A 13,360-nucleotide genomic window follows, 5' to 3' on the forward strand; every position below is an offset into this window, starting at 1 on the left:
AAAGATACGAGAGGAGGTCAGAGTTCATCCGGGCGGGCGGGCTGCGCGCACACCCCGGAGGTGTGGGGTCGTGGAGGATGATGAAGACAAGTTGTTAAGTTGCAGAGAGAGACGACCTGGGGAGAGGGACGACTCGTTGAAGGCAACAGACGACCTGAGACAGGGACGTGGGCGGGTTGTCTCGTGACGGACGGAAGAAGGACGACTCGTGACGGACGGACGGACGAAAGGAGGACGACTCGTGACGGAAGATGGACAGATTGTGACACGACGGGAAGACCCGAGACTGACCACGGCGGATGGGCTCGTGACAGATGCCGGTGCCTGTCATATGACGCTCGCTGCAGGAATCCCCCTCCTCCAACCCCACAGTCCGTACAGCGACGTGTCTGGCACACACACACACACACACACACACACACACACACACACACACGTACGTCCCAGACCAGGATAATTTGCATAATGTTTACGTTTTCAATCCAGCATGAAACCTAGTGCAAGTCTGTGCTACCAGAGAGAGAGAGAGAGAGAGAGAGAGAGAGAGAGAGAGAGAGAGAGAGGCATGTGTCGCGTGCGTGGCACACACGCCTCGCTGGCATGTACCTTGTTCATACATCATTAGAGTCTGCAGCGCCGCCTCCTTGAGGTATGAGGGCGGGGAGGGTAGCGGAATTCCCCTCGTCTTGGGCGCCTTCCATCCCCCATTAAGGTCTGGCGCTTGCCTTACGCCAGAGTGAGGAGTTTGGACACTGGGATGTGTACCATGACCTCATGCGCCACACATACACACGATGGTAAGTATGCATGAGTATATAGACGTGGCGCGTACACTTAACGCTCTTACGCGAGGCATGAGTGCCTTTGAGTCAGCCTCGGACATGTATATGAGGGTATACGCCATCACACGCACTTGGACACGAACGTGAGTGCCTTTGACGGAGCTGTGAGGACACGTGTTTACGCCTGCTCGCGCACAGCCGCGTCTGTACTCGCGCACATCAAAGCCAGAGTGTAGATGGTCTGGGCCTGATGTATGCTTCGTCATGCACCTTTAACATTCCTGTCTCACCTGTTGAGCGAGCCGGGAACTACCCCGGGACCTGTCTGTTGCACAGGGGGAACACGCCAGGATCTGTCTGTTGCACAGGATGAACACCCCCGGGATCTGTCTGTTGCACAGGGGGACACGCCAGGATCTGTCTGTTGCACAGGGGGAACACGTCAGGATCTGTCTGTTGCACAGGATGAACTCCCCCCGGGATCTGTCTGTTGCACCGGGGGAAACACCCCGGAATCTGTCTATTGCACAGGGGGAAACACCCCGGAATCTGTCTGTTGCACAAGGGGAACACCCCGGGATCTGTCTATTGCACAGGGGGAACACCCCGGGACCTATGCCAGGAATACCACAGGTCATGTGGGCGAGGGAAGACTCCCATAGGACCTGTGTAAGGAACACCCCAGGATCTGTGCAAGGGTACACTCCAGATCGAGGGCTAGGGAGCACCCCAGGATGTGTGTGGTGGGGCATGTCAGTCCGGGAGACAGACACGGATCTGTCTTTTGATGAACTGACCAGCTGTGTTGAGGGTCAGTGACTAATTAACCAACAAAGATTTAGGGAAGTGGTCCCACTGTGGCTAGTTGACCCCTTGAGCACGACGGTACGACCCTTTGGATGGGTCTTGCCGTCGTGCTGAAAGAGTTGTACCGTCGTGTGCCTGAATCGATCCACCTCCTTCAGGGTTTTGTAATCATCGTGCTCCAGGGACTGTAAGTGTCCCGTTCCTGGGGTTCAGTGTGTTGCCTGAGGGGGGTTGGTCCTTCCTGTAGTATAAACCCCAGGAGTCGCCATAGGCAGGCATATCCTTCGTCCCCGATGAGGCAAGAAACACAATAGGCTGGAGTGAAGACTCTGGTCCTTCATCAATCAGTCAATATATCTACTTCAGTTTTTTTTCCCCCTTGAGATAGTAGACTGTGGCGTCTGGTGGTCAATCATTTTTTTCCCACCATCTCTAGATCCATGAATATGGGCTTTAATCCTCTGTGACACAAGGTTGAAATTTACATCATCTCCTCCCAGGGGGTTATTAATTGCCCTTCATAATACAAGGGAGGCTGAAAGATGAGGCGACTCGCTGGGACAGCTAACGAGGAATTGTGTCTTGATGACATCGTTCACAGAGGCGAATGTTGTTCATCATCATCCTCCTCCTCCCCAACCCCTGGTCTCTCGTGACTGACTTGGAGGAGGGAGGAGGAGGAGGAAGACGCGAGGTCCATCCTCGCTCTCCCCAGCCAGGGATCGCTGGGCTGTTGTTTATCATTTCAAATGAGGGTGGTGGTCCTGTCATTACCGGCGGCTGCAGGACGGTCCGTGTGCCAGGTACTACGTGTTGGAAAGTCTGGTAATTGGATATCTTATGGTCTGTGACGAGGTTATCTGCTGCAGGACAGTAGACAGGAAAGACAGGTCACGGAAGACCTGATGGTCTTTGACGAAGTTATCTGCTGCATGACAGTACACGGGAAAGACACATTTTTGGAAGGCCTGGTGGTTTTGTGACGAGATTATGTTCCGGAGCACAGCAGTGTGAGACAAAAGAGTGGGGGAGGGAGGGAGGGGGGACCTTGTGCTTCCTCGTCCTCATAAATCATGTCCTAATGGTTGTCTTGACGGCCCTGCCATTGTTGTCAAGAGTTCACAAGAACCTCCTCGTCTATTATAACCTGCCATAACACCTTTAACAACCCTCCAGGGCCTGTACCATCGCCGAGCGCGTCACCATCAACCAACCACAGTGTTGATGAACATCAGTCTTGCTTCCAGCCCTTCCCCGCCCCTCCTACAGTCACCCAGTCTAACCCTCGCTCGGTTCCTCCAGTCCACCAGGCCTCTCTGTGTCAGTTTGAACAAGAGGACTGACTACCTTGCAGGGAAGACGCCAACACCATCTTCAAGTCCCCCTCCTCCCTCCCTCTGCTGTCGTGTCCTCGTTCTTCGTAGACTCAGACACTTTAACTTCTTACTTATAAATTCAAAAGCACTTTTTTTTCTTTTTTCCGAAACGCACCTTTGTCTTCACCGCTTGGCCCTCCTCGCTCTGTACTGTACATCAAGGACTGACATGAAAAGGTGCAGGAGAGGGTATGCAAGATCATCCAAGTGCCATATATAAGCCACAACTCTACCGTGGGTTTTCCCCGGGTTAGATCTCTTATAAAAAGGTTTGAACTCGAACTCAACGTGGCTCATGGCTTGAAGGAAGATCCGCCCATCTGCCTTAGAACTCACTACAGATGTTTTTCATATCTTCCAAACAGTGTTTCCTCCCATTTATATTTCACTACCACTCACTCTGCTGCACTGCAGGCGTCATAAGTGTTCCAAGTAACACCTTCTTGTTATTACTTTTGAGAGTTGATTATGAATTCCGAATCCGTATGGATGTAGACGGGGATGACGATGATAAGGGTTGGAAACTCGCCAGTGATTAGAAGGGTCTAATCTGTTATCATCAGGAATGGCCGTCCCTGATAAAGATAACGTTTTGTCAGCCTTGAAGTTATCAGTTGACATTGGCGTCCGCTCTTCCCCGGTGAGATAACATGTACCCCCTTCTCGGTTATCGGTAACGTACAGCGTCTGCCTCCTCCTTCAGGAAGATAACTTCCGGTGCCCGTGGTTGTATGAGGTAGTTATGGGAGTTGAGTTTACTGACCTCCTCCCCCCCTCACCAAGACAGCTTGCACGTTCTTGTAGTTATGATAGACAATCGTGCTTCCGTCTCGTGGAGTTTTTGTGTTCGTGTGTTTGTCGTGCATACACATTAGGTTATCTTTCACCACCACCACCCCCAACACTGGAAGCTTTCAGGAGCTGTGAGAGTGATGACTCTCTCGGCTTCAGTCACCCAGTCATTGGGAGAGTGGCTCCCACTCTCCCACAGTCAGGCGTGAGAGGAGTGGCACCTCTGCATTGTGCCGTGAGTGCCAAGTGCCACCCACCCTTGCACCAGGGTAGGCAGGAGGTCGACGCTGCTGTAATAGATCACGCAGCGAAGCTTCGACTCGTCCCTGAAGAGAACCAGGTCCAGAAGAGGTCGTCCAGATCCTAGGCTAACCCCAGCCCTGGCAGAAGCCCAAGCCCCTGAAACGAGGCTGAGGAGGTCGTCCACGTCGCCCCCGACACGTCCCTGAAGAGGCCTAGGACCCCAGCCTAAAGGGGCCGTCCCTGTTAGGGCCTTGACCTATTTCCCTATCCATGTTGAGCTTCCAGCCAGGGATGTACTGCCTGCCTGAGTATATCGGGAGAGTTGGTGACATCGGCGCAGTAAACCAACACGTCATTGGATGTCAGGTTTCACTCCTCTCGCACAGGTTGCTGTCTCTTCTCTCCAGCTTGCGTACAGTGGAGTTTTGGTCAGTCTTGGTACGAAAGAAGATTAGGAATTGATCAGCCTATCAGGAATTGATCAGTCAACTGGGAAGTGATCAACCGGACAGGAAATGATCACCCAGACACAGCAGGCAACCAGAAATTGATGAACAACCACGACAAACGACCTGAAATTTATCAGCCCAGTCACGCCAGTCGACCAGGAATTGATTAACCACGACAGACGACCAGCAAGTGACCATTCAACCAGTATAGAGCGCCACCACACATCCTCAAGCCATGTTTATCTGATCCTTGCAAACCAAACCGGAATATCATGTAAACAAAGAAGGAATAACAAACTAACAGAAATAACGCATACATAAAAACGGTGGAAAACACCGCGAAGCACAAACAAATAAGGATTGGAAGGGTTGATTCAGAGACGTTTTTTAAACGGAGTACAAAAAAGGAAATCGTTTCTGTACGTCAGGGGAAATCAGCTTTTAACAAAGGCGGTCACATATCGTGAACAAAAGTACAGGAGGAGGAAGAGGAGGAGTGTGGCCTATTATTGATTTCCTTTATCAGCCTCTCGTTGTTGACGTAGAGCGAGTCGTAAGTGTGAGGGATGTCTGGTTCTTCCCCTTCCCCTGGCGCAAGAGGGCGCTGTTGTGTTGTGTCAAGAACGCATAGTTGACTGGCTGTGGAGGAACACTGGTGTAAATCTGACTGGCTAGACTGTGGACACTGAAAGCGTCTCTCATTCAGGACAACTGTAACGATCTCCCTTGATTCTCGGAAGACCTCACGTCGTTAGAGTGCTGCGCCACCACCAAACCGAGCGATGTGGTGGAGATCAAAGAAATCGGGAGGGGAGAGGGAGAGGGGAGCTTACTCGCGCAGGAATATATCTATCTATTGGAGTTTCAGTCCACGTCAGATCTGCTTTTTTTTTTATCATGATGTGGGAGGGGGAGTCCTTGAACGGAACGAGGGGTCGTTAATGTTGGCAATAGGATTGAGAAGCGGAAGGATGAGGGTGACTTGTTAAAAAAGAGAGTTGATAGCTGCTGAGGGACGGTCATTAAACCCACGGATCCTCACCTAACAACTGTTTCAGGGACTTTAAGGGCGATTTATAGCCGACCGGTCTTCGAGGAGGCTGGCGCCACCCCGCCAAGACTTGGAGAGATTTTTCGCTTCTTTCATGTCACGGAAGCTGTTCCTCGATGCTTAGGACGTGCGCCTCCGTGGTGAAGGGGTCAAGCGTCGTTGCCTTTGAAGCTCACGTGCCCGCGTTCGAATATCCCGGTAAAGGAAGTCTGCTCACAGCCAATCCCAGCTGTTTGTGTACTTACCCTCCCTTTGCCGCAAGTCCTGAATGTGTACCTAGAACTGAACCTTAAAGGTCTGGTCAAAGGCCTAGGCCATTACCTCCTAGGGTCGCACCCGTCGCACGACGCCCCGACGGTCGTCCAAGTTGTGCGTCAGTGGTTTGAGCGGTCGTGCTCAAGCCTCAACCTTCTGACTCCACGCAGCAGGAACCGGCCCGACGTCCTTCACGGGAACGGAACCGAGTATGATAAGGAGAATCTGACGAGCCGTTTAAGGTAATTTTTATCGACCTTAATAGAAAATTAACGACACAGTTACCCCCTCAGACCCGTCGGCGTAACGGCCGCCAGCGGTAGACCCCTTTTTTGATAGACGAGATAGGCTTGGGTCTCCCTTGGGCCTTGAGGCGAGGTACAGGGATGTTTTGTATTGTTATCGGTTTTTCTGGAACCTTCCCGTAAATAGCCGGATATATATATATATATATATATATATATATATATATATATATATATATATATATATATATATATATATATATATATATATATTTGTAGTTTATGTTGCCCCCATTTACACGGGAATACTATACTATTTTGTAAGGAAATCGAGCATTGTAAGCTACGTATAACTGATGCTTCAGTATCAGCTCTTCGTAATGATTCGCTTGTATTAAGATGGATGATTTCCTCCGATATGTTTGAGCACGTATTCGGTTAAGAAAAATGTTGCTGTATAATGCCTTCCAGTGAACTATGGGCATTTTCGTCGTAAGGTGATTGTAAAGAAAGGCGTGAACATGGACGAATCAGTCGAGATACTTAAAGAGGGTCTGGATGATATGTACGTATATACAAGAGTGTACCAGACCAGCCAGAATGTACGTAGTGGGTATGTACCGACCGCGGCATCCAACAGCCTGAGTGAGCGAAATGACATCACGTAAGATTGGTCTCAGACCACGTTGTCGGGGTAGATGACCTTCAAAACCATCCTGAGGTCTGGGTAAAGTAAGTGAAGGTCTCATACCCAACTATAGGGGTAGGAGACCTCCCATACCATCGTAAGGTATATCCAAGGTAATGTAAGGTCCTAGACCCACCCAGCTGTGAGGGTAGAAGACCTCCCAAACCATCGTAAGGTATACGTAAGGTAAGGTAAGGGCCTAGACCCAGCTGTGATGGTAGAAGACCTCCCAAACCATCGTAAGGTATACGTAAGGTAATGTAAGGTCCCAAACCCAACTGTTAGGGGTATGAGACCTTCCTAAACCATCGTAAGGTATACGTAAAGTAAGATAAGGAGCGAAACTAAGTTCTAAGAGGTAGAAGACCTCATGCATCCAAAAATGAATATGCCTCTAGTAAAACAAAGGAGGACAAAATTACTGGGAGAATATGTGTGTTGAATAAACAGAAGAGTTAAAGGCTATACTGGAGGTAGCGAGTGTAGGCGCTGCAGTGATTCGAAGCTGGTGAGAGAGAGGACAAAAATGTGGGTCTGTTTTCGAGATCCGTTAATCCATTTCAAGAAATGTTAGGGAACTGAAATCGTTGGAGGCAAGCGGAGGGAACGAGCCGCGTGGTGGACAGATGAAGGGAGGAAAATAACAGCGAGAGAGAGAGAGAGAGAAATGGAAGCAATTTGTTAATGGTTACAGAACAGCACAACAGAACAGAAATAACTGTGTGATCACGATGGGAGAGAGAGAGAGAGAGAGAGAGAGAGAGAGAGAGAGAGAGAGAGAGAGAGAGAGAGAGCGCCAATCCTTGCCAATGGAGAACACAGCGACGGGTGTGGGTAAAGATTTGCAACAAGATATAACAAGAGCTATAGGTTAGGTTAGGACTTAACTGTTAGAGAAAGAAGCTTGTCCTTATTTTTAGAGAGAGGGAAGTTTCTCTTTTCCCCTGGCAAGAAATTACTTACGGACAAACGCATATGAATTTGCTTAGAAAAAAAAAGGAGAGTTGCTAATCGAAGTCAGCACAGAAGTTTTGAATGTTGCCATTAATCATGACTAGGTTGGAGAAGATGTAAACAGCAGATCAAAACAGGACTGCACTGTAGTGCCTATCGACAGATTATACGGAAGGGGCGAACCTGTGCGATTTGAACATAGACTGATACGTCACCATTGTACCAACATGGTGGATTGATATGCCCCAGATATCAAGGAATTCGCTTTTAAAAGCATAATTCTTCATGAGCCGGAAAGGAAAAGTGTATAAATTGATTTGGGAGAATTATATTGAAAATGGTGGCCGTCTTTACTTTTTTTTCTGTGTGAGCAGTCAAGAATTGATGAACCGAATTTTGTCGATTAAACCTCTGCAAATCGATTCCCACAGCAAATAACCCAAAGTTTTTTTTTTTTCTCGTGTGTTGTGTTTGTGTGTTTAGGGGGGGGGGGGGGGGTTTCGATATATGTTGCCTGCTGAAATAGTGATGTTAAACGTATTAGCACGAGCGTCAATACCGCTACGTCTGAATTGAATTCCGTGAGCGAAAACCAGATAAATTGTTCAGTTAATTGCTCACACAAATTGTTACCAAATGAATAAACAAACGGCAGTTGCTCGTAGGTGTTGTGTGGTGTGCCTGGGCAAAGGATTGTGCCACCTAGTCCCCTGCAGGAGTCCCACAGAAAAAAGGGGGTCTTTGGGTCGTGTGATGAACCAGGCGACTGGAACAGTTATGGTGGCGAAATTTCGGGGCGCAGAACAGTAGAAACCATCCCGGAACATTTGGTGTAGAATTCTGGAGGAGTTGGGTCTTCCCCTTCCCGTGGGAGAGGCTTATGAAGAGTACGGCATTGTGGCCTGTTAACCCGTGATGGAACAGGAAGTGTGAGGCACGTGGATGACGGCCCTTGAGGGGTCTCTGGCCAAAGGGGATATGATGTGACGGGTGTAGGTATACGTCACTGGGAGGGAGGTGAACAGACGGCACAAGAAGGGAGGAGTGTGGTATAAAACGAGGGAGAATGCGTTGATCATCCTCTCCCAATCTCTGCTTGTGTTCTGTTTTTGCCTCGATCCGCTAGTGTGTCTGGCGTGGGTGGGCGGGTCGGGATCGCTGTTATGTGGAACAAGACCACTTTGCCTGACCTACCTACGCGCTTCCTCGAGTTTACCTTCGTTCTTAACAGCGTCAGGACAGTACTCCTCGTTTTCGAGGGCCGACTTGCTGGGTTTGTGTTGCTGGTGGAGGACGCACCACACCGTCCGCTGCAAGGGGCAGCTGACTCACGTCCCTCGGTGAGCCGGCGCGGCGCTATAGTGCGATGGGAGTAGGGAGGAGGCCTCTAGAGGGATTACGTATGGTCGGTTATGGTGGGACGGCTCTGGGCCGGGGCCAGGCCTGGCCCAAGCCGTGATGTCCTTTGCTGGGTGGGGGGAGGGGGGCCTACGCTGACATACGGATGCCAGGTCCTCCGACTAAATTGTTTTATTGTCTAATACATTTTATGAAAAAATGTATACAAACAGTTTATATCTGCAAGAGTGACGTACAGTGACGTCTGTTGTGATGGGTGTGGAGACAGATAGGATGTGACTCGGGGGGAGGGGGGGGAAAGTTTTGGAGTGGGGGGGGGGGAGGATCATCCTCCGATGTGGCAACAGTTGGTGTTGGGTCTCCATTTATGAAGAGGCGCGTCATGCTCCGCTCCTGCCCTCTCAAAACCGTCGGCCTGCCCCACTCTCTACAATCTAGATAGATTTGATTATTTGCAATATAATCTAATCTGTGTGTTGTGTGGTGGTATGGTGGTCGTGTTTATCTCTCTCTCTCTCTCTGCTGTGTTCCCATCCTTTCATGCTTTTATTATTATTATGCTCTACTCCACTCATCCTATCCATGGCGTCTCTTTAATTGTGCCTCTCTCCCCTCGCAGTTCTCCCTCCCTCTCTTCTCTCTCTCTTTTTTTTACGTTATCCATTCGTTATAGAATAGCCATGACTGTGGTATAGTACCGAGGTTCACGTTTGCACAAGCAGGCCATATACCGGGCGAGTCTGGTACCCCAGTTCTGTAAACAATGATGCACATTCATTGTCTAGTTCAAAATGTTGATTGTGCTTTGTTCCCCGCTGACCTTCACCCCGTTTATTGCCGGTCCTTTGGGATGTCATATACACACGCATATATATATATATATATATATATATATATATATATATATATATATATATATATATGTGTGTGTGTGTGTGTATATATATGACTTATATTTCTCTCTTGTGTCTCCCCTGATGATGTGATTATTACACGAAAGTCCACTTGGGAACTTTTCGTGTGTCATTTTCCCCGTGGACTCATAGGAATGTATATATGTATATGTATATATATATATATATATATATATATATATATATATATATATATATATATATATATATATATATATATATATATATATAATTTTCGTACAGAAATAGGTGCTCTTCGTACATACAAACATGCACTTATTTATACATCGATAAAGCATTTGATTGCTGGGTGCATTCAGCATGGAACCTTTCATGTCCTCCGGTACGGAAGCATGATGAACAGAGGAACAGATAATTGAACAGAAAAACAGAAAAAGAACATTTTCTTTCAGTCCATTCCGCAGTGACACAACATCACTCCAGTGTATTGTGTAGCCCAGGTAGCATAACAGACGTATAAGGGTCCCTATTTATACGATCGTTGGGAGTCGCGCTAACTTTAGCAGTAAGTTGACGAGACAAAATCAGATACCCGGAAACATCTGTGCACTTGTTGCCCAGCATCTAAAGATAGTGAACGGCCTAGAAGCCATGGCTCTAGTTTGGATTTCTTTCCAAGTGTAATTAGGCCCTTTATAAAGAGGGTTAACTTGAGGAAGGCAGTTGACTGTGTGTGTGTGAGAGAGAGAGAGAGAGAGAGAGAGAGAGAGAGAGAGAGAGAGACTGTAGGAGTATTACAGTCCAAGTTACAGTTAGTGCGACCCCTGAATACAAGGCTTCTCTCTCGATTGGATCGAGTAACAGTGTGGGATGGTGAAGGCGTGAGAGCTCCCTGGCTCTGGTGACACAGGCAGGAGAGAGAAAGAGTCTGCAGGAAAATAAATGTAATAAATGACTGGAGAGCCATTGGCTTGCCAGCGGGGGCTAGGAGGTATCCTGTCCGGCCAGGTGGTGGCGGTGGAAGGATTCGAAAAACAACCACAAGTGAAAGAGAGAGAGAGAGAGAGAGAGAGAGAGAGAGAGAGAGAGAGAGAGAGGAACGTGGTGGATTTTGTGTAGGTCAGCGAGAGATTTGACGGGAATGATTAACTGCTGTGCTGTCCCAGGGAAGAGGATCATTGACAGGCTTTATATATATATATATATATATATATATATATATATATATATATATATATATATATATATAGTTTTATGGAAAGGGGCGTAGAACAGGTGTGTGTGTGTGTGTGGTAAGAGAGTAGAGCAGTAACACCGCAGTCTCGAGGGAGACATCATAGCAAATATTTAGAGATTGTGTTGCTGGCGGGCTCTTGTTTCCTTTTGTTTTTTGTTTTTATTGTTCCTCGATGTTTTGTGCAGCTTCTGCTGTTAGATTTACATTATTGTGGTGTTTTTTTCCCCCCACTCTGGGTTGGTGGAGCAGTAGTTGTCTCGTGTGGTGGTAGTAATGGTTGGTTGTTCCTCTTTGCGTTGCAGGATCAGACAGTGTGGACGGCGGATGTCGGCGGACGGCAGAGAAGCAGAGGTCGATGTCGGGCTCCTCCTCCCCCGTCACCTACGGCGGCGGCGGCGGCTCCTCCACCCACTCCCTCAACGATGTCCACCTCCAGGTGAGTCTGCCGCCCGTAACGACGCCATACGAACCAGGTGAAGTGTCCCTCCTCCTGACGATGTCCACCTCCTGGTAATTACTTCAGCCCTCCCTCCCTCCCTCCACACACACACACACACACACACACACACACGCCGTAGCCTATGTCAAGTATCCATTCTGTTGATTACCTTCTAGGGGGAGGATGAACATCTGGGTGGACTGTGGACCGGCTGTCACGACCAGGGTTCGAACTCATACGGGCATGATCCCAAGCGGACCGCGCATGCGTGACGTACGTACGTGTGTGTGTGTGTGTGTGTGTGTGTGTGTGTGTGTTTTCGTGAATTATCTGCGACTGTCTGTTGTTAATTCATGATATTAGTGCTTCCAAAGATTTATGTAATTAATAATCTATCTTGACTGCCTGATATTGTAGTCATTACATGTGATTCAATATGAAGTCACAACTCAGATTAATTACTTGTGTCGGCCGTCTTGTATGTATTTGCAGACCAATTTCCCACGGTTACTGATGTATTGGCCATTATGTTGAGGTGATGTTAATGACCCGGGTTGATGACCCGTCATGCATGGTGTTCCACAGTCATGACCAGCACGGAATTTTCCATGACCTTCTCACCTGTGATAAGCAGGTTGAGATTATCTTTTCTTCACTCGTGTAGACATGATGGACAGATCTCCTCTCTCTCTCTCTCTCTCTCTCTCTCTCTCTCTCTCTCTCTCTCTCTCTCTCTCTCTCTCTCTCTCTCTCTGACCACGTGTCATTTCTTTTAAGTCCAGATCGAAGACATTTTGCAGATACCCCGGAACATCGGGGGGAAAAATCATGAGGGAGGAGAAAAGCTGTGTCTGCTGGCAAATATTAGTTTTGAGTGAAAATGGTTTGGATAAGGAATTTATTTCGCAGACTGTCCTCAGCCTGTATTACGAAAAGTGGGAAGACAGAACCATCAGAGGCCAGAACGTGGAACTTAAGTAAGACGGTTGTCTGAGTTGTGTGTGTGAATGGTGTAAGCTAAGTGATGAGATTCTGAAATGTGGACGGCATATCAGAGTTTTTAAAGCTGTACGATAGAGACTGTTTAAGAGATGGGAACCCCCACGAGAGTATATATATATATATATATATATATATATATATATATATATATATATATATATATATATATATATACACACACACACATACATACATACATATATATAACTTACCCCCATGGCCTGTGAGCTGGTAAGTTTGAACAGGTAATTACCCCATACAGGCAAAACTGTATTTATGCACTGCATTCTGATCGGCGCAGTTGTTGTTAACCAGCCGACGATAGATGTGACTGTGTTGCAGAACTCGCACAAACCAACCAATTGTTGTTGGTTATGTTATGGACCTTTCCCATTGCCAGGGGGACATTTTTGAGGCTGGCACGCTTGCCATGTTGGAACCCCGTACCTGAGTGTGTGTGTTGCCGTGTCGGTGCTAAGTGTCCCCCTTGTGTGTTGCAGGAGAAGAGGAGCTCGGGTCCCATCGAGAAGCCGAGGTTGCTGGCGCCACGGCTTACCCTGCAGAAGTCCGTGTCGACGCCGTCCATCCTGGCGGGCGTCGCCACCCAGCCTCCCCAGCAGCAGCCCCAGTGAGTACCCGCTAAGTCGTTTTCTCTCAGCCACCCACCCCTGAAATGTGAAATTCCAAGGGGGGTGTTTTTTTTTTTTCCGGGTCGGGAGTACATTTTAAGGTGCCTGATGGTTTTCTTGGGTGTTTTCTTTAGGAGGTTATTTAAGGGAGGTTCTCAGTGGGGTCTTTGGAAGATC

General features: G+C 48.1%; 1 protein-coding gene across 1 annotated transcript in view; it reads left to right on the forward strand.

The window, feature by feature from the left end:
• cyst (rho guanine nucleotide exchange factor 18 cysts) overlaps positions 1-13,360 on the forward strand; it is a 642,386-nt gene that overhangs the window by 539,878 nt on the left and 89,148 nt on the right. Inside the window, 2 exon segments of the mRNA XM_071683416.1 lie at positions 11,416-11,549; positions 13,055-13,182. Coding sequence (XP_071539517.1) covers positions 11,416-11,549; positions 13,055-13,182 — 262 coding nt within the window.

This window comes from Panulirus ornatus, chromosome 36, assembly GCF_036320965.1.
Source record: "Panulirus ornatus isolate Po-2019 chromosome 36, ASM3632096v1, whole genome shotgun sequence".
Taxonomy (NCBI): Eukaryota; Metazoa; Arthropoda; class Malacostraca; order Decapoda; family Palinuridae; genus Panulirus; species Panulirus ornatus.